Source organism: Alosa sapidissima, chromosome 14, assembly GCF_018492685.1.
Source record: "Alosa sapidissima isolate fAloSap1 chromosome 14, fAloSap1.pri, whole genome shotgun sequence".
NCBI lineage: Eukaryota > Metazoa > Chordata > Actinopteri > Clupeiformes > Clupeidae > Alosa > Alosa sapidissima.
The window spans coordinates 18,806,049-18,834,037 of NC_055970.1; the positions used below are offsets into that span (position 1 = coordinate 18,806,049).

The following is a 27,989-nucleotide window of genomic DNA, read 5'->3' on the forward strand; positions in this document are numbered from 1 at the left end:
TCATTTGTTTTGAGTCTTCTGCTTAAATCCACATACAGAAGTTTTCTATATGTTATTAAAATAATGCTAAAGTGAAAGTGGGAGACTGACTCCCAGGCCACTACACCCTGCTTGGTTTGGTTGGAAAAGAGCCCCTGGTCCTGTATCCCTAGGCTGGATCTCTTTCTAGCCGTTCCAGCAGCGAGAGGCAGGAGGCAGGAAAAGAGGGAGAACAAAGGATCTAAGGGCTTAGCTGGTGGAGCATGTGTGCCGCTTCCCAATAGGCCATCCAGACGTGCTGTGTACAAGCACTCACACGAGGATGCACACACACACACACACACACACACACAGTCTCAGAGGTGACAGAACGTATCAGACTGACACTGACACACACACACACACACACACACACACACACACACAGCCTTTGGGCTAAATCAGCAGGGAGAACATTCAGAGGGCCCCCTCTGCTTGGTACCCCCAAGACAAATACAAGCACTCACACAGACAGACCACCAGTTGGGTAAATACAGGACCCAGTAAAACACACAGACACACACACACAGTGACGACATGGCCTTTCACCGTGAGCCGTCTCTGCCGACACTAAGCACCAGATGTTACCAAACGATGCCGTCAGCAGACAGACAGACAGAAAGACAGCAGCAGCAGCAGGATCACGGTTTGGCTTCAGTGCCTCTGTGGGGCTCCTGTGCCACCTGGCAGTGAAAGCTTTACTCACACGAAACTTACTGCCAATCTGGGACAGTCTGCATTGGGATTGGGCAGTAGTGTGTGTGTCTGTGTCTGTGTGTGTGTGGCAAGCCCGTTCCCATGGGACTACAATAGGGAACTACGGCTTGAGCATTTTAATGTCTTAGGGCTGAGCTACACCAGGCACGTTACTGAAGCGTTCCGTTAGCGTTGCGTCTGCTGCAACAATTAGCTTCCACTATAATCAATGGAAGTAGCTACACCAGACGTGATGGCGGCGTGTATGTTTGAAAAAAATAGACCATTCATCTAAAATGGATTTTACGCGTCGCGAACGGAATGCTTCAGTTACGCGCCTGGTGTAGCTTCGCTGTCAGCCTCGCTGGCACAGAAGGAAAAAGGACTCATAAAAACCTAGATGTGATGTAGCCTACATGAGGACTAGCAAGAGCAGCTCTACAACCGTACTAGCCTACTGCCTGCAAGAGCCAGGATATCACGCTGATGTTGCCAGTGTTTACTGTGGTCACCAGATGGCAAGCTGGAGAAGTAGAGTTGGTCTCAAAGGAGTGCTTGCCAGGATATTAATGGCTCCATTTAACTACGTCTGTTCATCAGAGAGAGAGAGAGAGAGAGAGAGAGAGAGAGAGAGAGAGAGAGAGAGAGAGACAGAGACAGAGAGAGACAGAGACAGAGAGAGAGACAGAGACAGAGAGAGACAGAGACAGAGACAGAGAGAGAGAGAGTCTCATACATCATGAAAAGTCAGAAAACAGCGATAATTCTGACCATGGGTTTTCTGTGACATGCTACAATTTGTTGTTGTGACAGCTTCATATTATTTTTTTTTGTTTCTCCCCCCATGGCTTGCATGGATAACCAGTAAAACCATCCGACCCCACTAAAATCTGTTGGGGAGACTCTGGCCTCTGGGGAGGCAAACACACAGGTTGTACAATGGCAGCTGCTATTATACAACCAAACAAAAAGACAACTACAAAAACAACAACTATCAGTGGGTTTGTTTGTGGCAGATGCCACGACACGCCACTGGGCCTAGGGCTCATCGCTGGACTAATCCATCAGGAATCTACAGTGGAACGACCGATAAAGCTCTTCAGACTGATCCCGATTCATCTGTTTTGGGCAATAAAGTGGGGACTAGGAGAGAGACCTTAAGGGGGGGGGGGGGGGGAGGAGACAGTGGGCAAATGCCAGGAATATGACTGTTTCAGGAGCGCACAGGCTTACAGCTTATGCCAACTCTGCCCGAGAGAAAGAGAGAAAGAGAGAGAAAGAGAGAGAAAAAGAGAGAGAGAGAGAGAGAGAGAGACAAGATGTGGGCTGGTGGTGTGGTGGTAAAAAGTGAAAAAGCACGCCATCTTTTTTTCTGCAGTCTGCTAAAATGATTCCTGGCAGGACTTGCCTGTGTAGAAAGTAGAAAAAGGAGACAATTAGAAAGAGAAAATGAAGGAGAAATAAAATAAAGTGAAGTTGGAAACCCAAGACAAATGACTTGGCAGAGTATGGCCCAGTGCAAAGAGCTCAAGAGCTGTATGTTCTAGAATCCTCAGCGTAGTCCAACCATGAGATGGACTGGATTGGAGTGGACATTGGAGTTTGGCTTGAGAGCAGAAAAACAAACACACACCACAAAACCTTTAAAAATGGACAATGTCTGTCCACTTGCGTGTAGGAGCAGTCTACAGAGAAATTGTATGCTGCTGTAAGTGGCAATCTAAAACAGATTTGTACATTTCCATAATGTCTTCACAGTTTCACTAATTTCACAATTACTTGCACTCTAATCATGAATGCTAGAATATCTGAGGATGTATGTGTAAAAAAATAAATTCATGCTCTGTCAATGGTCCAACAATTGTCATGGGTGTCTTTTATACCAGGGAGGAACAGCGAAAAGGCCCTACAGCACAACAAATTCAAAGCAAGTTGCTCTAATGTTTTTTCTATATGCATCTGGCACAGTGACAGGCAACAGAACCACTAAGGGGAAAAGGGGGGGAAGGTCATGCCAGGATAGTTCCTGGGAAATCCTGCCAATCCTGCTGTAATAAAAAGAGCTGATCAGTAAGTAATAGCCTGTTGCTACATGTGGCTGGCTGGAATAACCCTCTGAGAGGCATGACGAGATGCATACTGTTTTTGTTTTTTTTTCTGGAGTGCTCAAGCCCATGTCAACAAAACTGGACCACTCCTTTAAACAACTTGAGTGATTTGACAGTGAATTGACAGCTGAATTTATGGTGCTGAACTCTCCAGTCTGTCACTTAGGGCGAGAACCTCAACTGTGGTTGTAACAACAGCAAGAAACAACTATTTTTGCTTATGGATTAAATGAAGATCCCCATAGTCCAGAGGCTCAATAGTCATGCCTAAACACAGTTGCCTTGTATAGCTTTAGGGGTTTATTTACAATAGGACAGATTCTTTCATGTAAAGAATGCCTTACACTACCATGAACTGCCACACACAGTCAACACCACACAAATCAAAAAGAGCAGGTTTAATTAGGATTTACCTGTGAGAAGGTACCAATCTTCTTTGTTTGCTTTCACATTACGTAAACAGCTAGAACCTGGCTTAACTGCATCTCTGACAGTGGGATTACCCATCGGTACAACAGGGCTGTGTGTCTCCTATCTGCAAAAGGCATTCTTTCGACATTTCCAATTTAACCCTGTAGACCGCTAGCCATCTGCACCCTCTGCCACTGGCCTCTGCAGTTTTTCCACCCAAGCCACTGTAGATGCAGCCGATGCATCAACTCTTGCATGGACGGACAAAAAAAAAAAGTTAAAAGTTTCAACATGGGTATATATGAACACTCTGAGCTTGATAAAAAGCCCCCACACAACACACAATCAGATACTGATCTAATAACCTAGTTCATGGGATGGGAGTAGGAGTGGAAAAGTGGTCTGGTGGTGGGCAGAAAAATCAATGCCCTGACGTTCACTTAACTTACATACAACACACCACAGAGTGGGAATCAATGACGACACAGTGTGTGGCTTGTCGTTGTCATTTTGGAAAACGAATGAGAATTGGGTGGGTGTGTGTGTGTGTGTGTGTGTGTGTGTGTGTGTGTGTGTGTGCGCGCATGTGGAGGGTACTGAACAGCAGTGTGCTTCATAACATAAAGGGAAATGAAATGGACATTCCTCAGTTGTGTCCCCCTAACCTGTTGAGGAGTACGGTCACAAATGTGATTAGAATGTTCGCAAACCGAGAGTTCCGCACTATGACGCGACAATTACCCTCAGAGATTTTCTGCATAGACTGTATAAAGAACACTGAAACTATAGATTGTTTGCGTAGAATTCTAGAAGGAACCAGGAAAATAAGTAGGGAATAACGGCCGCCGAGGTGTCCTGTTATATGGAATTAAAGGACGAGGGCGAGAGGCAAAGAACTCCCCAACGCGCAGCGGAGTTGCCTCCGCCCAAGTCCATTAATTCCGTATAACAAGACACCTCGAAGGCCGTTATCCCGCTTATCACCCGGTTGCAACTATAGGCAATAGTCATGCCTTTATAGCATGCAAAGGAAACAAGTGGTTCCGTTTAAAAAGAAGCCCACTAGTTCAGCTTGTTGTACAAGCTGTTGTTACAGTTGATTCCATTGTTGCGAAGCCTGCCTCCAGGCTCAACCGTCGTCCTACTATGGTTGTTATAGTTACCATTCATAAGCATTGATATGGAACGGCGATTAAACTTTTTTTACCAGATCTACATAGGTGTCCCGTTATTCAGAATAGCCACTCCGCCAGGCAATCAGAAAAGAGTATTTCTACTCTCCGGGTGATAAGACTGATTAAGACTCCACTATAAATCACTCTACTTACAATAAAGCTGCATACTGGGAATTCAATTCTAAATTCTAAATTAAATCACACCCAGCAAAGTCAAAGCTGGCCTGCGCTGCACAAACAAATATCTAAGAGTGTGTTATGAGACCGACGGGGGGTGACAAATTACAATTTTGACTTTGAGCAAACATTCCTCACAAAAATGAGGCATCAAACGAGTCTTCCTGGATAATAGTGCCAGCGTCATATAGTAAGACAGTACCAAACGAATCTTCCTGGATAGTAGTGCCAGCGTCATATAGTAAGACAGTACCAAACGAATCTTCCTGGATAATAGTGCCAGCGTCATATAGTAAGACAGTACCAAACGAATCTTCCTGGATAATAGTGCCAGCGTCATATAGTAAGACAGTACCAAACGAATCTTCCTGGATAGTAGTGCCAGCTTCATGTAGCAAACTACAGGAGAGCAGAGGCATGTGTAGGCCTCAGCAGAGTGCTCCGTGCCTTTCTGCTGCCCTCGGGGGCCAGGGGCATTAGAGGGAGAGAGGCCCCCCGCTGGAGGAGCAGGGCACTGGGTATCAGCCGCTTGCAGAGGCGCTACTCCCAGCAGTGTCTCACTCTTCCAGCTCACTCAATCACATCCAAAATTGGCATGCTGCCTACGGCCAGTTTCGCTTTCTATTCAGCATGTCACAACAGCATGAGGAGAGAGAGAGAGAGAGAGAGAGAGAGAGAGAGAGAGAGAGAGAGAGAGAGAGAGAGAGAGAGAGAGAGAGAGAGAGAGAGAGAGAGAGAGAGAGGACAGCAGGACGCCAAAAACTTAATCTTTCCTTTGGAGAGTTTTTCATGTTTTCAAATTTTCATGTTTGTGCATCACAACACTTCTGTACCCATGTTTGGATGAGACATTGAAACTCTTGAGCCAGAAGAATGTTAATACCGGAGCCTTTGAAAATCAGCTGATGTCACACCTGTATAGCGAGAAAAAGGGTTGCACACTGTTAGCTCAGCTATTCAAGTTGCACACTCACTGCCTTAGGCAGGCAAGAAAACACATTAAGCTTGGCCGGGTGTTAGGGGTGTGGGTCCCTCCAAACTGCGTCAATAAATGTGTGACGCGCTTATCATTTATGCATGAACCGGGGCTATCCATCATAAACAAGGCAACACTGCATTAATCACTGATACCAACTCTAGTCCAACGAAACAATAACTAATTAAGAGGGAGAGACGGGAGCCACACACATACACCCAAAACAGGAAAGGACAGTTCCTGAGTGGGTTGCTAAAGAGAGGGAAGGTAGTCCATTACACTAATGGGGGAAGTAAGAGGGCTAAAAGGCACGCTAATTGACTTCCTGTGAGAAGAGCTGTGTCAAACGGTCAGCAGAAAGATATGAGATCCAGCCCTGTACCGCTTCCAACACACTGCCCACCAGAGAGACAGAAAGGCAAGTGTAAGGGAATAGAGACCTGGTAGAAGGAAAAGGTGTGGCGCATGAGACGCATCCCATTCACTTTAAATGGGCTCACGTGATCCGTGTCATTCAAGTCATTTGCATAGCTACCGTCGGGAACACCCACTGGAATGCGTTGACGGAACGCAGCTGTGTGTGGGAGCCGTAAAGCAAGGAAAAGTAAGCCTGACTAGGCCTACAGCATTCCACTCTGAGGCACCCGCCTACCTTGGTGACAGAAGCCCAAACAATGTGACAATGTGAGGGTGGCACAGACAACAGGGTGATCAATAACCTTCTTCGAGCCAGGTGACAATCCCCAATTTCTACAGAACTGCTAGATCTGCCTACTGCCAGTGTGGAGTAGGGAGCATACGTGTCACCTTATTGTCACATTAGTGCTTTATAGCACAGTGGATCAATGGATAGAGCAGGGGCTGACTGTTTGATTTTACAGCTTGGCTGTTCACCGCCTTGCGTTAGGGACTGGCTATAAGCTGTCCAGCAGAAGGCCCTGTAAGATGAAATCTTACACGTAAGATGTACGCTAAAATGTTATATTCACATTCTGGGTGTACCCGAAAGAGCTCCTAAAAAAACAGGGGGGACAATCTCTAACCAGGTATCCAAAAAGTGAAAAATTAAATAAAAATAAAAAAACCTTGAAAGAAATTGAGCCTACAAATGCATGTTTATAGGTTGTTTGACTGTGAATGTTAAGGTGATCATACATGAGGCTACCCTGGGAATCCAGAGTTCTCGCAGGAGCATAATTTCAATTTGCTCAGCGAGTCACTCTGGCAATGAGTAATGATGCACGTTACTTTGGTCCCTTGTATCGCAAGGAACCAATAACATCGGTGTATCTAATCTAGGCGGGCCAGAGGCGAGCTAAACAGATGACAGTCGCAGTGTTATCCAATTGCGTCAAAGTCTGGTATCAGTCAGAAAACATTGGTCGTATAGTGTTATCCAATTGTGTGCAGTGAGATTTTCAAATGCATGCTTGCCCTCAAGTTGGGCCATTACAATATTCAGGGCAAGACCCTTAATCTGGATCATGATGATTTGTCTACTGATGATTAAAGTTCATCAGGTTGCCCCATGTATCATTTACACTTAAAAGATGCACAGGCTAGATATATTTCCAGCAAAATGAGAAAAATGGCATGTGGACAATTTTTAGATACACTCATTTCAAATCACGTAATCTTGGGTTGATTTTTTGCTACACTAGACTGATTTTGTAAGGACACACACCTTGTTAGTCAATGGGAATCCTATGACTTCAATCATGTTTTTTGACATTGCATTCTTTCCGTGACGTATATCCATAGTAGGTTGAACAAATTCAAGCAAAACAATCAGGGATGGCTTGGTGAAATTGCACTTCCAATGAACTACCATTCAGTTTTTTATGTGGGTGAAGGGTTGGAAACATGACTATGACAGAATACAAAAGAACCGCGCCCTTAAAAAGCTTGACGTATTGGGACAGTGACAATCTTCTACACTCAGAAATTGCACAGGACAGATACTTTGGTATGATTCCACATAGCTTTCAGAGGTGTGCCAAGGCTGCATACACCTTTATCCTTTCAGGCTTGCCCTTAAGGCAACTGCCAACGGAAATATTCTATGGGCCTCCGACCAGAGAGCTTCTAAGCTGCTGTGGTGTCACCTTTAATCACATATGTCTTAAGACAGACCCAGGCCAGGTGCAAAAACAATTCTTCCGGTCAGGGGCAATTTTGCTGAAGTCCTTGTCATCCAGGGTCATCCTCTATGGCTGTGTGTGTGTGTGTGTGTGTGTGTGTGGGGGGGGGGGGTGGTGTCTCAGCTTTGATTGCTTGCACTTCAAACAGCCAGCAGGAAAAGCAGTTCAGCTGCTTAATTTACTGAATTAAATGCAAATCAAATGAACCCAGCTGTGAAATATGATTCAGAAGGACACAGCGATTACACATATGTTACGAGCAAACAAGAGAGGTGCCCTCTATACACAATAGTGCTGCTACAAAAGGACCTCTTATTCTTCCACTCCTTATTCTTCTTCTCCATCTTATTCTTACTCTGTAATATGGCTAGTCAGTTGGAGGACGAAGATTTGCCTGAAGATTTGGCAGGAGACGCTCACAAGAGACGGCGCGTGGCCTACGAACATGGGAGCAGAGCTGGAGGGCCTGGTGGAGGGGGTGGGGGTGGGAGTGGGTGGTTGGGGGGGGGGAGGGGGCAAATTCTGCTGGTTCTGATTAGTTGTGTTCCAGTGTTTTGTTTGTTTACGGGGACAAAAAAAAAAAAGAGATGAATGACCGCAGATACTGCTTTGTGGCTTTGGGCGCTTTGCGGAACAGCTTGTTCTGCACTGCGGGAGATCGCGAGGGAATGCACAAGGCAGAGCCCCTCGCGACAGCCAGGACACAATCTGTGGATACGCAAAAGAGCTTTCATCCTGTCCCCGTGAGAGCACTGGGGGACTCCACAACCTCTTACTTCTTTAGTCAAACGCTAGTGCTTTGTTGCAGAGTAATGGCGATGCAGGCCTTAATGTAATAGGAGCTCCAAGAACAGCGAGGCACAATCCAACTCATCTCCTCCTCATACACTTCCTTCCTGTTTGACCTGAAACAATTGATGGTTTGTACTGCAGGACTCCCAAGCAGGCATCCAAGGACTCACAGCAGGACACACAGCATCACAGGTCATCATTTGAAATTAAACAGGAAGTACTAGTTGAATCAGAGCAAATCAAGAGGTGAAAGAAGAAAGTTGTTTTGAAAAGTCTGTATATTTGAGGGTTCTGAGGACAGGTGAAGCCAGGAGACAAAGGAAAAAGTGCTTAGCCAGCTAGCCTTGAGCCATAAAGGGTCAACTTCCCATGAGAAATGGCAGGGTTGATTTCATTCAACCATCAGGTCAACAAAGCCATGGGTTTTCAAGGCCAACCTAATCTCGTGTCATTCTCCATGACAGTCAAATGCATTGCATACCCTCAGTATGCATTTCGAGGGCTTCCTAGATTTCTTCCTGAGCTGAGGTTTTAGATGTACAGTGTAAACAATAGCTCGGAGAGAAAGCCCAGCCCCGAAACAGCTGAGAGAGCTCACGTTCACTCAGCCAGTGTAAAACAAAGAGTCTACCCGGTCAACTCCTTAACACAAACAATAAGTCTGCTCTAATCTGGCCCTGGTTCACAGGTCGCAACTGGTCGAGGCCTGAGCCTCTCCCAGAATGCTCAGCATGGTACGAAATTCAACCTTAAGTGGCATAGCTCGATTGACTAGAAGACCCACCACCAACAGTACAGCAATTGAAAGAGCATTTTTAAGTCAAAAGTGGAATTCACACATGAGTGAGCTCTTTAACCTCTGCCTCTGTATTTATATATGTTGTTTTTTTCTTCTCAAAAACTCAGCTTGTAAACATTTATTTGCTTATTTCGGGGCTCTAATTATAGTATCACCCAAGGGAGTGCTGAAGAGACAGAACAACACATACATGAGACCAGTGGCCACAGGATATCTGAAAATACATGAGGTTCGCCACATGCACAGCCTGTCTGAGGCGCAAAAGGAGAAAAATGATAGAAAGGCAGACAGCAGCACAACTCAAGTCTGCTGCCTATAAAGTCTCAGAGACAGGAACAGCAGTGCATTTAGGCTTGAGATGATCGCAGTGTGTGTGCCATGAAACAAAATTTAAAGTCTATATATACAACCTGTACGGAAATGCTTGGCAGGGGAAGATGGGTAGAAAAGCGCTTTTCAATTGGCCACGTTTTAATTAAGCAGCCAAAGAGTCTGGGTCACGACTTCTGCCGGACGAAAATAATAAAGGGACCTCTGCTGAACTCTACACAAGAGGATCCTCACACACACAAGCACGTGCCTCATGGCCTGCTCTATAGGGACAGAGAAGTTAACTTAATAAACTGCTGCCGTATGGTCCACGTGTCGCTCGCGCCATCAATAAGAAACACTGCTGGAAGACACAAGAGGCGAGGGCTGAAAAACAATCAAATCGACCTCAACCTCTACATTAGAAAGAGGAACCAAAAAACGTGTGATGAAATTCATGCATTTGATGATTTCCTGAATGGCTTGATGCTCGATTCTGATGATGTTTACAAAATGTTACACAGTTATTATTATGCCGTTACCAAAAGCTGTACTGAGCAGGACTTTCTGAATTGTCGAACCACAGACAAAAGGGAGGTAAAGTACATCAAACTATAAAAAAACAAGTAGGAAAAAGTACATATAATATGTCTCCGTCCTACATAAATCTAAAAAAAAAAAAAAAAAGATTCTGTGAAAGACCCACAAAATATAGGATTGCAGTAACTCTTGGTTTTGCGCGAAATAGATGGCTCGGCTGTGGCTGCTGGTGTTTGTGCTAGCATGTGCTGCATTGTCGAATAGGGTGCATGAGTGGGCGGCAGACTTCCTGTGGATTCTCGTCTGGCCAGGCAGCCCTTATCTAGAAACACTGAGAGGAGGGGAGGGGAGAGGAGAGGAAAGGAAAGAAAAATGTGTGCGTTCCATAGCGTCACTATGCGTCAGGCTGAGAGTTTGGCTGGTCCTGTCAAAGCTGCAGAGTTCACTCACGCCCTTGCACTGATGCACGTGTGTGCGTGGGAGAAGGCAGGGCAGAGGCAATGGCTGTCAGCCTTGGGATCTTCAAGCCAGACTGTGGCTCTTCTACTTTGATGAGGAGAGTGGACACTGCCCTGTCCACCTAAGGACAAACACATCAGTTCAATGAAGAGGAAAGCTATGCCTGCTGTCTGGACAAGTATTATTTCAAGAATCTCTGTGTGAATGTGATTATCTAAATGGATATCAAACCAACCCACACTTTAACAGAGTAATCCCTCACCCAGCTCAATTTAACAATTTAACATAGTCAGAATTAAATATCCTGTAAAGGGCAGTATGCATTGTCAAAATATGCAAAATAGCAAGGCCTTCAAAATAAGAGATGTAGAGGTTACTTTTGGACCTCAGTCGTTCAGACTGGGTGTGCAGTCTGTTGTAAGAATGCAACTTGTCATTTGTTTTTCCAGAGCAAAAAAAGATAAGGATGTGAAGATATGAAGCCAGCTCCATCTACACCTTTGTAAGAGTTTTTTTAAATCTCTTCCTCAAAACCAGTCAACTATCCACCTTTATCAGATAAAGATGATAACTTTCTAAAGGAGGCTATTTTTAAAAGCAACGCCAGCATGAAGAACCACAGCAATGGGATCCTTTAGAGATAATGCACAAAGCAGCTATGTGTAGCAAGATGTGCAGTCAAAGGGTGAGCCTGAAGTTATCTATGACAGCATGTGATCCCTGGCAGCTGTGCGGAGGATCTCGAGAGGTCAGTCTTAAGACGCAGGTGATGAGAGCTTATTCCTGCACCAGCGCTGAGAACTTCCTCTGCATGGCGGATCTCGACAGAGTCACACCTTCTGGAGAATGTCCTTCCAACCCTACTTCCTTGCAGCAGTATCCATTTCATGGGTAACATTGCAAGAGTCTAGGATGGAGAGAGCTATATGACACTAGTCCCTTATTAGGTCTCAAAGACAACCTACCGATAAAATAAATAATTTTTAAAAGCTGTGCTTATATTATATTTTATTTCTTGTTCATTTATTTGATTTCATTTAATATGAAGGTGTGATACAGTTTATGTATTCTGTTGGACTAATATGAAGCGATTAAGATTACTAACACTAGCAACAGCTCAGTCAAAGTGCAACTTGACTTGTGAACTAAGGTCTGTCGACATGGAAAGTCCTCAAAAGTCATTGTTGGGTCTTGTTCAGACATGCTGAACTAGCTCTACGTAAAGTCCCATAAAACCACTTACAACAGAATCCTCTGACATTAACGGCAGCGCCCTCATCTGCTGTGCCTTTAACCAGGCAGCTAAAGCTGTAATTAAACCCCAACATCAAATGCATGGTGAAGCTCCCAGAGGTTCTTTCCATGAGGGAGGTTTGAAATGTGCTGGGAGCTACTGTAATGGTGGTAGGGCTACTTCAGTCTACCTGCCAGGAGATCCGCTTACTAATCATGGGCCATAAAGATGAACCCACCAATAAAACCTCAACTGCACCTGATAATTAAAAATGTTTTAACTTAAGTACCCACCAGGCTCATCAAAGTCTCTCTGAATAGTGCCAATTTGTCTATAATAGGTGAAAATACCAAAGATTTATTTGGTGCCATTGGAGGTCAATGAGTGGGTTCTGTACTGGTGCACTAGAGCATAAATTTCAAATGTTTAAATGAAAACTGTACTGGAGGGGAAAATGGGTCTCATTACTTTGCACACTGTCTAGTCTGTCTTTTAGACAACCCTGTTTCCCCACTAAGCAATCAGTCCCTGGTTGACATTCCAGCCAGTCAGGGACAGTGTGCGTGTCTCAGAAATAAATCCATTAATTACGCGACAAGCGGAATTAAGTCTGAGTCAGGTAGCCATCTTTAATCCCTCTCTAATTCGTGTTAGGGGGAAGCATAAGAACGTATAGACTTCTCAAAGACCACAGCACAAAACTTTGAGGGTAATAAAAAAAAAACATGTCTGCCAACTCTTAACCTACAATTTTCGATACCCCAAATTATGGCTCCAAAAAAACTTTGTGTGATGTCTGATTTTAGAACAATGCCCGTTAGAAAGCAAAAATGAAAAAAGTAAGCCAGCTCTGCAGTAAAACAAAACAAATTTTAAACAAATATGTAGAAATGAAAGTTATAAAGTAAAACAGACACAGTCGGTTCAAAAAGGCAAACAGAGTCCAGTCTACACCTCATCCCACACATCACACCACACCCATTTCCCAAACACTTATCGCAGTTGACAAGTAATCCCATCAATCCGATCAATTCAATTCCGCTTACCTCGTAGGACCAGGCGCACTGCACCCCAGCAAAGCGGTGCACGCAGCGTCCCACCTCCACGTCCTCGTGCGTGGTGTACATCTCCTGCAGGCACTGGCGGATGTGTGGCACCATACGCCGCAGCACCTCCCGGCTCATGATCACCCCAGGACCGCCCATGCAGAAGTTCTCGCCGGGCTCCAGGGCTAGCTTGCCCAGCTCGTCCCGTGCGCCCATGCCCGTCTGACCCAGGAAGATGGCCTCGCTGCTGTTCAGGCTGCGCAGGAAGCTCTCCAGGCGTTCGCTCTTGATGTAGACGTCGTCATCGGCTCGCATGAACCACTCATACTGGTCCAGGTAGTGGTCATGCATGTACTTGAGCATCATGAAAGACTTCTTCTGAGGAGGGTACGAGTCGTCCACATTCTTCAAGGCCACAATGGGCATAGGGAGACTCGTGTCTGAGCCTTCGCTGGAGAAGTACTCCACACGGCCTGGTATGGTGCGAGCCCAGGTCCTGCAGGACATAAGACATCCACAAAAAAACAAATTTAGGTAAAAAAAAAAATAAAAAAAAAATGGCCACTGGTTTCATTTCGACACCAAAAATAAGGGATGTGCAAAGATAATCAGTAATTAGTCATTTCACATCCTTGTTTGCCTTCTAGGCATATCTATGCTCATGAAAATTTCAAAACGAGTCTTTCACATGACCACCATGTTTAAAGAGATCACTATTCAATCTGCTAACTTTTTTGGATCAGCATTTCATTTAAGAAAACGCTTGGACTGCACAATACACTGTCCTTAGTGAAAAATACCTAAGTGATGGGAATTTTACCGCAATTAGGCCTAATTAGTCTTCATTTGACCACATTTACCATCAACAGTAGAGCTACATAAATGTTTAACATGGGTGTAATCCATAAACTTTTTGTATTGGTTCTGTGTGCAGATCAAGGCACAATTCTGCACATCTACTAAATGTATTACTTTTGCAGATGCTTTCATACTGAGCGACTTATGTCATGTTAGAAAGACATATTTTAGGCTCGGTTGCAAGAATAACCCTGATGGTATTAACTCCGTACTGTACCAGTTTAGCTACCGCAACCGCACACACTAGATCCTTCAGAGCAGGCCTTGGAGAACCTGATGTCAAATACAATGATTGACATGTTTGCAGAATGGAACACCACGAATAAAAAATGTAGGCTTGCAGAAGCCAAGATACATGTCAAAGGACAATACAACCTTAAAGCGACAAGGCGCCTTGTCCCTCATGCTCCCACACATGAATTGATTGAGCATCGTCTGAAAAGGACCTATTTACACATTTGTACAATATGAAAGGTTGGGATTGATTGAGGAAAACATATTGAAAATGCAGACGTTTGCTTAGTCCGAAGATTTTAAAACAAAAACGTGATCTTGCACATAACGATTCGGCTTATCCTTAACGTTACATTGGTTGGCCCTGCATTGGTGAGTGGCTAAGAGGGTGACTGAAAATGAGATTCCCTGATGGCTAACGTTAAGACTAGCAAAGAGGTGACGTTAATTTAAAGCTTAACTAGTTCAGGACAAGTTCACATTTCACCATGGCAATAACAATTGAAGAAAGCCAGACGACGTTATATTAATGAAACAAAGAACATGCACAATGACACTTTCATATTAACTATGGTTGTCAAGCAGAAAAACTTATGTATAGCTAACGGGAAAAGGCAATAACGCTGGCTGGCTTTGTTGGCATCGCGGCATCAAAATGTTTCCACATACCTATGTACCGCTACAACACGGCTGTTCAGGTACTTCTGGGCAGTCATGACGCCGACGAAAAGAAAATTGGAGCTTGAGACTGGCTTCTCAGTTGCCAGCATACCGTTATCTTGGGGTGGCCATACCAGCCCACCGCCGTATTCTTTCCTCAGTCCTCTGTGTATCCCACAGCCGCCGGTGCTTGCTTTGCGTTTCTGGCCAGCTTTCTTTAACTCGGTAGCCCTTGGCAAAATAAGTCTGGAAGCCAGAGTGAATCCGACAACCAGTCCCAAAAGAACACTGAACCATGCTCGTCGGCTTCTCCCTGCCATTCCACTAAACTAAACCAACTTGTGCTTGCTTCTTGTTGAGGGTTGAAAGGTCTCTTTCAACGACAAATTTAACCGTTACTTTGTAGGACCTTCCAGAAAACTGGGCTCGCACTCTCTCATGATAAGAAAGCCGTCCCCTGCTTCTGTTGGTCCAATTGATGCTGGTCGGTTTCAACCCTCTGTAGCTAGCTAACGTTATTCCGCGCAGCACCGCAGTGTCCACATACCCGCCACCTAAGCCGTCCTCCTCTTCTGATCGCTATGATCGTTTAACATTCCAGCTCTATCACTTAAAAGTAACTCTCTGCGAAATTTACGTTTTCCTTTTAGCCCTGAGATACGTCCCCATTTTTCGCTCTATCTCGCCATTGTGAAAATGTTCCGCTTCCTTGCCTCGACACGGCTTAACTGTATGGTTTGACCTAATGCAGTCACCGTAGAGTGCTGACTGGATGAGGAAAGCAATTACGTATTTTGCTCCTCCTTCCCTCCTCCCTGATGACGCTGTAGTTGCATTGAGGTTCAAGTGTGTGCTTTTACCTGTTATTATATGGAGATTTTCTAAATGCTGGACTCGCAGGTCTTGAAATTCAAGTTGTGCAATTTTACGACGACAGCTAACTATGTAACCATGTATGTGCATTACATAAGGTAGCTTAATTTAAAGGTGACAGCGAGTTTTATCTTGGTGCTTTGTAGCCTACCAGAGCCATTCTCTGACTGTACTCAACTGTACGGGTGTTCATGAATACCAGGAAAAGTAAAGTATACTTGTGCTATATTGTGCTGTACTGTCTTGGCACACGCAGTCACAAAACTTGTGTTTATTTTAGGTATATCCCCACAAGTCTCAGATTAGCCATGCTTAGTTTTCAGTAGACAATTTGTTTTTTTCAAATCAGCTGATGGGCTGTAAATTTATATAATGATATATAATGTGCATTTCCTAGTCCATCTTTGTAAATCTGTAAGTAAGGTATAAGGTAATTTATATGACGACTTCTCCATGCGTCTTGTGATTTAGTTGAGAAAGTTCAACGAGACAACCCAGAGCTGCCATCTAGTGGTCAACATCAACAATAACTAGAAAACAGAATTTATTTGAGGGATTTTATTGTGAAACTAGTTGCGTGCAAATAAATCATGAAACACTGATTAACTGAAACATTTAGGCAAATTCTGTAACAGAACATATATTAAATGGCTGATAGATTGGTGTCAAATAGATGTCAGATGTGTTGATACAGCATTTGAAAGCAAATTAAGTCTTACTGTTTTTGTAGTGCAAAGTTTCAACTACGATGCTTAAAAAAAAAGTGCACAACCTTTGACTGATTTTCAGCCGTGGCATCCCCAGTGGCATGTCTGCCATTTACAAGATAGGTGTCATTTAAAAGCTGTCCATCTCACAATGCCATACTGCTGAAAATGGCCCATTTCAGAGATCAGATGGATACCTTGACTTTAGCTTACAGTAATGTTCTAAAAAAAAAGTTGACTATGTAAAACTTGTCTTATTTACTCTATTTTTGTTTGCCCCTAAGTTACCATTCACTCAATATTTTTTTCTGTGCCTCCAGAGATGCCTTAGGAATGCTTAAGAATTTTTGTGTCTGCAGTTAAAAGGGTCTATAGACCTATGAATACCCCACACACTCACTTTTCTTCGGAAAAAGCAAAGTAAATTGATAGTAGTCAGTCATTTCCATCTTAGGCAAAATCAGCTTTTTCAAAACTCCATGTACATCTGGTGGTCATTGTATTTTGCTTTGTTTATTTCTTGCTGGCTGTAAAATACTGTATTCACAACACCAAATTCTTTGGGAAAAATCACTATTTTTGGGTTCAATATTTTCTCTGTAGATACCATAACTTTCACTTTTGTATGGAAATACATATGTAAAGCCTATGAAAGACAGAAGAGCTTTAGGCTTTGAACAACAGTGTGTACATGATGTATCCAAAATGTCATATTATGACAAAAGTGTTTATAATGTGAGGCGGATGTTTGCTTTAAAGATGTGTTTATGACATTTTGAATGCTGTGTGTCATTTTGCTGGAGATTTGAGGCATTTTGTGTGAGCAATTGTGGGTTTTGTGTGTGGAGTTTTGAAAAATAGACACAAATGTGTGTAAACAGTTGTAAAAAACTGTATTATAATATGGAGATTTTCTAAAGCCTGGACTCGCAGGTCTTGTTCAAGGTAAAATGAAATTCAAGTTATGCAATTTTACGACGACAGCTAACTATGTAACCATTTAAGTGCATCACATAAGGTAGCTGAATTTGTAGGCGACAGCGAGTTTTATCTTGGTGTTTTAACTCTTTATACTGTACCAGAGCCATTCTCTGACTGTTCTCAACTGTACGGTGTTCATGAATACCAGGAAAAGTAAAGTATACTATATTGTGCTGTACTGTCTTGGCACACAGTCACAAAACTTGTGTTTGTTTTAGGTATGTCCCCACAAGTCTCAGATTAGCTATGCTTAGTTTTCAGCTGATGGGCTGATGTAAATTTGTGCTGCAATGTGCTTGTATACTGTATGCCTCAATTTTTCAGGTCATACAAGTTTTAAATATGGCATATATAATGTGTATTTCCTAGTCCATCTTTGTAAATCTGTAAGTAAGGTATAAGGTAATTTATATGACGACTTCTCCATGCGGCTTGTGATTTAGTTGAGAAAGTTCAACGAGACAACCCAGAGCTGCCATCTAGTGGTCAACATCAACAATAACTAGAAAACAGAATTTATTTGAGGGATTTTATTGTGAAACTAGTTGCGTGCAAACAAATCATGAAAGGTAAACACTCTGATTAACTGAAACATTTAGGCAAATTCTGTAACAGAACATATATATTAAATAGTTGTACTGATAGATTGGTGTCAAATAGATGTCAAATGTATTGATACAGCATTTGAAAGCAAACTAAGTCTTACTGTTTTTGTAGTGCAACGTTTCAACTACGATGCTTAAAAAAAAAAAAAAGTGCACAACCTTTGACTGATTTTCAGCCATCCCCAGTGGCATGTCTGCCATTTACAAGGTAGGCGTCATTTAAAAGCTGTCCATCTCACAATGCCATACTGCTGAAAAATGGCTAGTCATCCAGTAAAGTGATAAACTGATTAACTGATGATGTAACATTCACAGTTTCCATATACGGACACGGACTGCAGTGCTGTTCTAGTACTAACCTGCATTGATATACATTGAAATTTAATAAAGATGCAATAAGGTGACAGAGACCCTCAATAAGGAACATGAGCCCATTTCAGAGATCAGAGGGGTGCACTACGAAACAACAGCCCAAATTCCAGAGGTGCGTTCAAATTTGGCAAGCAGAGGTAAATGTTTGAGGCAATTGCCTCGTTGCGTTTACCTCGGTTTGTCACATTAGAACACACTACTGGCTTTAAGCTCTTCCCACCACTAATCTCGCTTCATAGAATATTCCTCTGATCTTACCTGGTCGAAAGATTATGTTCCTCCAAAGATTACATCATGCTTACATTACATTACATCATAGGAGTTGTACAGCAGAACACAACATTCGTGACCCTGCCAGATGAAATGGCAATGAAGTTCATGATGACGCCAATAGTCAAACATAATGCTGGAAAAGAAAACAGGCAATGCTTGGGTAGTACGAGACCCTTGGAAAAGGCTGCCTCTGTGCCAACGCAAATGGTTTGGTCACTTTTTAGTAGAATACTAAAAAGCAAACTGAAACGACGCACTTGTTAAAGTCATGAATTTCCATAAATCAACCATGAGAAACGGAGAGAGGCTATGAGATTTAGAGCAATAGGTCTGGAACATTGTGGGAGGCGACAGCTTCATTCAGTCAACAGTTTGGCAGTCCTACATTTAAAACGTCAGGGGAGGAAGGTGTCTGTGACTGCTTCCCTCTGACGAAGCTTAACCTCATCCGCCTGCTGATGGACCTCTTCTCCCTGGTCTCCAAGCGCAACTGCCCCCACCTGCACCGCTCAGGGGATTGTATCCTGCAATTAACATCAGCATGTTAACATGCAGCTTAACTACGTCATCAGATGCAAAAAGTCATGAGCTATAAGATGTGCTTACACTTACCAGTACTGCGCAGAGACTTTTTATCAGACTTTGGCTTCAGCACTGTTGATGAACCGGCTTCATCAGAATTCTGCAATAACATAAACAATAACTGATAAATGAATAATGACTTTTAATAACAAAGAATTATAAAGTTTATATAGACAGTAAAATTACAATCAAATTAAAAAAGACAGGACATTACAATAGAATCAGTATCTCTGTAAGGCGTGTACTGTACACCAGGGTATAAACGCCTTCAGCATTAAAATGACTGGCTTGCCTGTGTGACCCTGGAATTCCCTTTGAAACTCTTTCCTTCTTTCATACTCTCCCACTTCTCTATCTTCTGTTGTCTCTTCTCCTCTTCGAGCTGTAGTAAACATAATGCAATTTGTAAGGTGTGTATCGACCATGATTCACATTTTAATCCAGAATATCAAACGTATGTCACCTCCTGCTGTCTTTCTAGGAAAAGAGCAGCTTTCGCATCTAGCTCCTCTTGCATCTTTTTCCTTGCAGCCTCCAATGCCTCTTGGCGCCTCACTACAGATACGGGATCTGGAAGAAGAGATCAACATACGACATTCTCAGCCACAGCAATAGTCCTATTGGATAGTCTGCAGAAGAAACGACGATAGCTGTTTACTATTCTAGGAGACCTTTAGGACCTGGAACTTCTCCTGGAGTAGCACTTTGGTCCTGACGGGGCCTCTTCTTTTGCAAATGTTGAAGCACCACGTAAACTCCAATACACAAGCATAGAAGATACCAGCCATAATCAGCCAAGAGCACAGCAACTGTGAACACAAACATTAGCTTGGGTTAAATGAGTTGGGTAACATGGTTACCTTACACGTTCAACATCAATCTGTTCATGTGTAGATGCTAACTTAATGTGTAACGTTAACGTTAGACGTTTTTAATTTAACGCAATGTTTAATTTAACGGATGTCATTGTACGTCGCTTTAGACAACAACATCTGCTAAATATCATAAACACATAGCACTATCTATATAGCTCCTAGATGTTGTTTATATGAGATAGCATTAGCTAACGATGCTAGTTAGCTAGGCAGCATAACGATCAAAACAACAAGCATAGACAACCATGTTATAGATAGACAGTTGAAAATGTTGCTACCACCAATTATACGCAACGACAACGTAAAAATAACATCTACCCAAAAGCTTACTGTCTATGGTTCGGTTCGAATAATTTAACATCACATCTGAAAATAGGCTAACGCTGTCCATGTTTGCTAGTTCGTAGTAACGTTACCGTTTAACTGAAGGAAACTTAAATCTTGGTTTTTCAACGCTGACGTTGATCTGATATCAGGTGGATTTTCGTCTGCCTCCATTTTCTCCGAGAGCCGAACAAATTCCCTTGCAAGTACTGTCAACTACCAGTACAAAACTTGTTGTGCCCTTTTAGCTTTCAAATAAGATTTCCTAAGTTAGCATTGACGTTATGGCACTAACTAGCATCCAAGCAGAAGCAGTAGGTCTCATTTCCTGTTCAGAATCCGGTACACGACATTTGTTGACGTGGAGGGTTGTACTTGGTCACACATTTCGAATTTGCATTGGTAGAACAGTGATCAGCTGTATCCAGCAGTCTGGTTAACATCTGCATTTGACTGTCTAATAAAGAAAAGTTTGAAAAAATATTTGGCAAAATACGCAGTTCAACGATTTCTTTATTACATGGTTTAGATGCAGTTAGTCTATGGACTAGGATGGGGTCCACATGCAACCCCCCCGCTAAATATGGTATTTTCTTGTAGCTCTGGTCCCATAGTATTAAGAAAAAAATGTTAACAAGAAATAAACTTTCCCACTGTACCTGGTAGACCATTTTCTGACCGGCACCCAGTGGTGGGAAAATAGCCTACCGATTTTAATTAAATTATGTGCCATATTATACAGTGGGAAAGTTTATTTCTTGTTAACATTTTTATCTTACTACTATGGGACCAGAGCTACATATAGTATTAGGATTGAAAGTCATGTGTATTCGATTGGTTATAGTCCATGGGCTAAGGGTCAACATGTACCACTCCGTTGAGTGGAGGGAGATGATGCATAATCCGCACCACTGAGTACACATGCTGTCGCTTGAAGGCCTGACATGAGGGCAAATGAAAGAACCCTCTAACATACCATCACGCTATATAGTTGGTATGAATTAATCTATTCATTTATTAATCAATCTGACGTGCCAGAAGACCGTTCTGGCCCACTTTAAGCCCGGTTGCTTCGACTATGGAAGCCTTGCTATGATGGTTCACAGTCCACAGTAAACAGAACACAGAAAACATAATGGTATTTACAAAGATCTTTATTTAAAAAAAAACAAAAAAACCTTTATTTTTTTTTATCTTACAAAGCAAAAAGCAACATAAAAAGGCATACACTGATACAACATCCTCTCAGGATGTAAAACAGAAACATAAAGCAACCACTTGAACTTTACAAATTCTTAACTAGATCCATTCACGTGTGAGTCTTCATCCATATCATCCTCTTCTCCGCCATCTTCCTCTCCACCATCCTCTTCACCCTCCCCCTCCTCCTCCATCTGTCCTCTCACAACACCTTCATCCGTCTGCATCTCAGATTCTGTTTGCATGGACTCGTTCTCTTCCTCCTCCTCCTCTTCCTCCTCCTCCACCATGCCCGGGGCACCTGCTACACACACACACACACACACACACACACACACACACACACAAAAAAAAAGATACAACTTTGAGACAAAGGTAACTGCAGACTTTACCATCACAGCCAATCAAGAAGAGACAATATAACACACTATAAACTTTATACAGAATATTACATTCAAATTCTGGGATTCAGAGATGATACATCTAGGATATGAAGACATGGCAAACGCTCCGGACAAGCAAAAACTCAACATAAACTGTTGTAGCCCAGAGATGAAAAACCAAATATCAACAAAATAATTGTTCCAACTATACAGTAAACTTTTAAAAGCAATTTTTAAAGCCAGCACATCAGTTTATTATTGATATAACCTGTATTAAATACAGGACTTTTGGGTTTCTGGGGTTTGGCCATCTCCTCATTCAACTCTTACTTACCACCACAATCAACTTACACTGCCTAATGTGTGACAATGTGTTTATCCAAATGTTTTTTTACATGTACGCGTCACATAAGCTCCAAAATAGAAGTGAAGCGTTAAATTACGATTTACTCTACTTTTAACAGCCATAATATGCGTGTTCAGCGTTGCCAGTGTAAATTGATACAGTCACCATGTTTACATGGACAGTTTTTTTTGTCATTCCAATTAAGCTATTCCAGGTGAAAAATTTGTGCCATCTGTTTACATGGGGCACATCCTATTCCGAGGCTACAGCAAGTAACCCAATTGACTGTATACATAGCTTTTCGGAATAGGAACGGAAATACACAAACCCTTTCAATTCTATTAAAATTCTAATCAAATAGAATTTAATATAGAATATTTAATACCTTAATATTCTGTTAAGGGGGGGGGGGGGGGGGGTTATGCTAAATGGGAAACTCATTACATCACCACATGATCAATACACCGTTTTAGGACTGCACAAAAAGGATCATGTACGTCTTAATGGTCCAACTCCACAATTCAGTACTACACAGTTCAGCAGTCACAGTTTCAGGAATACCTTGCCAGACCAAATACAGGGTCTTTAACACTGTTTGAGGTATACTTGTATACCTGTTCATCAGCATTCCCATTGTTGTAACTGGCAAATGTAAAATGCGGCACATTTTGAAATGTTAATAGCCCAAGAAGATTGTTGAGGCATTTACTCACAGTAGTCACAATTCACCAACAGCATTATTAACATTGTTCATAGATTAAATATAAAATCGTATTCGACAAAAATTCTGACCTTGTCTGAAGTCTCGGCCTGGAATCTGTCCAGACTGGAGCATTCCCTTCAGCCTCTCCACTTCTGCCAGTGATGTTGCACTGGCAATGGCATTCTGAAGAACATCCCACATTAGCAGAACTTCTTAACCACGATAACAAAACAAACAATAAAATAATAAGAGACACAAAATACATGACCCATCCTTGCCTTTATAGCCTCCACATCAGCAGGAGAGGGTCCTGTCCTTTTCTTGTCAGCCTGAAGTACAGCCCCAGGGGTAAACCTGAAAAACACACACTCAAGTTAGCAGTGCTGTTCTGCTGCCCGGCCTCTTGAACCTTTCAACCATCGCTTCGATCTGTAGTGTAGCATCTTATCTTTGTCAATAAACTGATACAAGACAATTCCTTGAAACAGCCATTTTCTTCAACACTGTTTGAGGGGGTTATGATTGCTTCTTTAACTTATTTCTTTTCTTCCAAATTTCACAGCAAAATTGACTTTAATCAAGCAAGAATTGCAGATGTCGCTTTTCTGCATTTTCGTTCCAAATGGTTCTGCTGTCATCATAACCCAGTCTGCACCGCAGTGATTCAGAAGAGCTGTGGTGAGTTCAAGGATTTTCATCTTACGTTTTTGTACGCTTGGCAATATCCTTTGCAAGCTGAGCACCGCGTTTGCCTTTGAACATTTTCTCCGCCTCTTGTCGTTCCTATGATGATACATTACACAATTAAAGTGAAAGATTCAAATCATGACATCAAAGTCATGGGAGGATGTGTGCCAAGAGACAAGGCAATATGCATCCATTCTGGTTCATAAGTCACTTGAAATTCATTTTAAAACAAAAACAAAAAGATATGTGATCATGTGTACACTGACAGGACACAAAAGGCCATAATTTAAAGGCTGGTCAACAATCATTTAGCCTGGTGCAGCATACAAAATAATAATTCATGTCAATTAAAAAAAAAAAAAAAAGATTCAAAACCTACTCCTACGTGCATTTATGAAAACAAGATTTGTACCTTCAGCTTGACTTTCTGAAAATCAAGAACGCGAACTTGGGGAATTTTGTTTATTACATAGAGCCGATAGTGCTTCTTGTTGGTTACGGGATTTCTTAACAGGCTGAAATATACAAAGAGTAACAGACATTTAATTGGAGTCTTACAGCAATATCCAAGTGCTGAACATACTACAGTAAATCCAAGCATGTTACCTGAGGAGTGTCAGTGTCTTCACTGTGGCAAGAGGGTCAAGATCACCCTGGCAAGAGAGTGGAGTAAAATATGGATCATTACAGATACAGAATATGTTCTCTATGTACATCATTCCCTTGAAAAGAATTCTAGAAACTTACCAGCTCCTGAATGTTGTTGTTTGTGAGAATGAGCTCCTTCATACTAGGTAAGGACTGTTCAAGGTTCTCACCTATTCGGCTATTATTTCAACAGAAGTAGGAAAGAGGGTTTCATATTATAATGTTGAACACACAACAATTTAAACCATGAATTACCACTTAACATATGGCTGTCTGGTGATACTGTGTGTTTGATTGGTTTCGATGCAGCAAGACAGCAACCATAAACAAAAAACACCACCACCATACACAGGGGTCTAATGAGTCTACCTAGAATATAGGACATTTAAGAGCGACATTTTAAAAATAGAGCAAGTTCAATCTTTTCTAATACATAATCTTTTTTGGAATAAACGCATAACAAGTGAAACTGGTGCACCAGTACATATTTTCCCTGCAAAACAATGCAAACTTCTGTGACTTAGAAAATAAAAACGAAGAAAACCCAACTTTGTACCAAGCTCCTTACGTAAATGCAATAGACACATGGGGAGAGGATGCTTTTGGAAAAAAATAAACCATGAAAAAACGAACAACTTCACTGTTATGTTTGTATTTTGTTTGTTGCTTAAAAACGTTGTATGATGGCCTTGAAGTCTTAAGTTAGCCTACTGAATTGGCTGGTAGACTACCATAAAGTTTGTGCATGCTCTCTGTCTCCAACGCAAACCAGATTCTGGTACAACGTTGAAAACAGATAAATGTGTTTATTCGAAGCACACATACAAATACTGTAGGTCAATTTCAAGTGCGCACTTACGTGCCTACTTCAAGTATTAGCCTACGCACAATAGATTTCTCTTCTTTAGCCTACATAATGCATAGGCTACACTTTGTAAACAAAAAGCAGCTGTGACAGGCAGCGGCCGCATGTATTCTGCGTCATATCTCGCATCTTGTGAACTCTACAATGTGCGTGTATGTCGTTCACACATACGTCCGTATAAGGTCCGCAGGTTAGCATCATATCTGAATCATCCGAAGGGTAGGACCTCCGCATATACTCCGGTGGTTATATCTGAAAGCGCTTACTGATTGACAGAATGCTAACGTTAACGAGCTGCAAATTACCAGATTGTATACCTTCAATAGCGCTTGTTCCATAACTTACCATATTCTGTTGTTGTTCATTATTAGAGTTTTAAGCCGCTTTAACAACGGAAAACCATCAAGCTTCCTGATTTCATTGTCGGAGAAATCTATGGTGTCAAACTGGTCCAGAGTGGCGCCAAGGTTTTCAAGGACGGGTATTTTATAACCTACGCAAAGTGGAAAGCACAGGTTAACAAATCAAAGCGGCTTATTAACTACTGCAAACGAACCATAGAGAGTGTGCATTACTTGGTTATAAACATCAACGTAATATTAATGTTTCCAACTACTGCCCTGGCTAATCCTGGCCTTATTGTTTCAACCAGACGTTAGCTAGCAGGGGAACTTTTAGCTAATTAGCGAGGGACTCACCACGCAGATCAAGTTCTCTGTCTCGCACGGGGTTGGTGTACTGAGCGGCCTGCTCAATCAACTCTGCAGACAATTTTACCATGTCGACTTGTGTTCAAGTACACCTTACAAATGTCCAGTTTAGATTGATTCGGACCACAGCTACTTACGGACCATGGAACTTGAACACGCTGCCGACCGGAAGTATTTGTCTGCTTTAGACCTTTGCCGCCTGCAAGTATTTAGAGCTCCTTTGTTGCCACCTACCGGATCGGAGGTCACTTTGGGGGATGGTAGGTAAATGACTCAAATTTAGTAGGCCTATGTCTGACACTTCACTGCAGGGTGTACGAATGGCTTGCTAAAGGTTGTATCCAAACAAGTAAAGCTCTCCTTACACTGACAGACTCTGGAAAGATTTGGAAAAGATTGTTGAAAGACTACAGTCTCAGACCCTCTCACATCTAAAGACAAGTAGTAGAGGTTTTAAGTCACAGACTATGATTTTGCAATGACTAGGGATCTTGCAGGGTCACTATTTACAAGACTGCAACTAGATTCCTTTAAATTATTACCCATCGTGCAATAGATAAACAGGAACTGAAATGATAGCCTACTAAACTCAAAGTTGTATTTTCGTGTTTCTGCAGCATTGTTTCATGCGTGACATCCATAACCGATATAGAGTTGTTCTGTCACGTGGAAGAGCCGACTAAATATGTATAAGAAATGACAAATATTGTAAGAACTAGATGTACCGCATAGCGGTACAAAATATGACCGCCGTTCAGTCCTGTACATCCGTTCCGCGAAAATGAATCACTTCAATTTGTCTCCATATTTTACTCCATCCCCCACTCTTGAAACTTTTGTGTATGCTTGTTTGGCATGCCTGAGTATGTGTGTGCAGCTGCACAGAAAGTAGCCTGTGAAAAGGTGAATAGATTGTAGAATAGCCAAAGAAGATGTAGCATTGTTATTAAACCTTTAAACTCTCTAAACAATCACAAGTAGGGCAGTTCATCACAGTTCATCCATTGCAACTGGATTGATGAAAGGTCACTTACACCTGTAGGCTACATTGTATTTGGGAAAAGCAAAAGGTATCAGCATAATGTTATTTATTTAGTTATTTTTTTATTTATAAACAAAAACATCTCTGTCAGTTCCATGCCGTTTTCAACAGCTATCAAAAACAAAGGTCATTTTTGGATGGATGGATTTTTTGTTAATGTTTCTTCTAAGATTTTAGTCATCTTTAGTTCATGTAATACTTTATTGTCAATGCACAAATTAAGTAACAGTAGTCTGAAACGTTATTGTTAATGCACAAATTAAGTAACAGTAGTCTGAAACGAAATGCTGTTTTACATCTAACCAGTGGTGCAAATAACTGACATGTCCAAATGGGCCTTGATGAAATATGCGTCGCTAGACTGTTCATACACATTTTAACGGGCCAAAGTTGAAGAGCTGTTGTCCGTTATTGTTCGTGCAAATATAGGCTGATTCATGTTCCCTTGCATTGTGTAACTGAGGTCCATGGCTAGTCTGGCTTTCACCAGACCAAGCTCAATCTTTTAAGAAATCAAAAAATAAATAGCGGGCAGATCAGGCTGGGTTCACCCGATATTGTTTAATTTTCCGATTGAGATATCCACGCTCTGGCTATTCTAAATGCAAAAATGCATCAGGGAGTTATGACAAAACTGTAACTAACAAACGAGATAGAATAGAAAGCTGTTAGCTTCCCTAAGCTACAGGTAGGCTTATAAGGTAGGCCTATTTACAACATAAATTGTCAATAGGCTATGCTGGCGACACAGATAAAATCTCCTTTGGAAACCAATGGCTTACGCCTTAAAGTAGGCCATCAAGCGGACTTAAACTGCCATATCGTGGCGAAAAGTTGTAATAAAATTCACGCAGCTCCATGAGTCAAGGAAAGCGCGAATGAAGTAGCCACTTCTAAATGGGACCCACTACACAGTAGCTTAAAGTGTGTTGCTAAAGCAGCCATAATGAAATTAAGGTGTCATTGTTTGGATACTTCACACACACGTGCTTTTTAATTTCACAGACTACAACTACCAAACTGGAATCAAAGCACATCGATTTCCCTCTCACACCCTGCACGCACTTAAAACAAAATAAACAGGCGTCTCAGTCTCACGCATGTATAGGCAAAACTGTATCAGACCGGTAACGTTGGTAAATCTTCCATTGCACAGAATGATTTTTTGTAGCACGTGCAA

The 27,989-nt window shown here is 42.1% G+C and overlaps 3 protein-coding genes across 5 annotated transcripts in view; all 3 read right to left on the reverse strand.

Annotated features, from left to right (window-relative positions):
• Positions 1-15,369, reverse strand: part of chsy1 (chondroitin sulfate synthase 1) — a 39,293-nt gene extending 23,924 nt beyond the window's left edge. Inside the window, exons 1-2 of the mRNA XM_042061937.1 lie at positions 14,643-15,369; positions 12,882-13,377 (exon numbers count right to left, since the gene is read on the reverse strand). Of these exons, the coding sequence (XP_041917871.1) occupies positions 12,882-13,377; positions 14,643-14,953 (807 nt within the window). The 5' untranslated portion in view covers positions 14,954-15,369. The remainder of the gene's footprint in view (positions 1-12,881; positions 13,378-14,642) is intronic.
• Positions 15,370-17,709: 2,340 nt separating this feature from the next.
• Positions 17,710-20,560, reverse strand: selenos (selenoprotein S). Of its 3 annotated transcripts, none has more exons than XM_042062225.1 (6): positions 20,318-20,560; positions 19,707-19,835; positions 19,490-19,596; positions 19,319-19,408; positions 19,057-19,126; positions 17,710-18,968 (listed from the first exon to the last, which is right to left on the reverse strand). In XM_042062225.1, exons 1-6 carry the CDS (start codon positions 20,397-20,399, stop codon positions 18,889-18,891), a joined length of 558 nt encoding a protein of 185 aa, XP_041918159.1. In that variant the 5' UTR covers positions 20,400-20,560; the 3' UTR covers positions 17,710-18,888. The 3 variants fall into 3 exon arrangements, with proteins under 3 accessions (XP_041918159.1, XP_041918158.1, XP_041918160.1); XM_042062224.1 differs by having other exon boundaries at positions 19,698-19,835; positions 20,318-20,559; XM_042062226.1 differs by lacking the exon at positions 20,318-20,560 and adding an exon at positions 20,232-20,310 and having other exon boundaries at positions 19,698-19,835.
• An 801-nt stretch (positions 20,561-21,361) lies between these two features.
• Positions 21,362-25,939, reverse strand: snrpa1 (small nuclear ribonucleoprotein polypeptide A'). The gene is made up of 9 exons (XM_042061596.1): positions 25,756-25,939; positions 25,403-25,550; positions 24,292-24,370; positions 24,151-24,197; positions 23,957-24,059; positions 23,561-23,640; positions 23,136-23,211; positions 22,947-23,040; positions 21,362-21,729 (listed from the first exon to the last, which is right to left on the reverse strand). Exons 1-9 carry the CDS (start codon positions 25,835-25,837, stop codon positions 21,521-21,523), a joined length of 918 nt encoding a protein of 305 aa, XP_041917530.1. The 5' UTR covers positions 25,838-25,939; the 3' UTR covers positions 21,362-21,520.
• Positions 25,940-27,989: the final 2,050 nt, after the last annotated feature.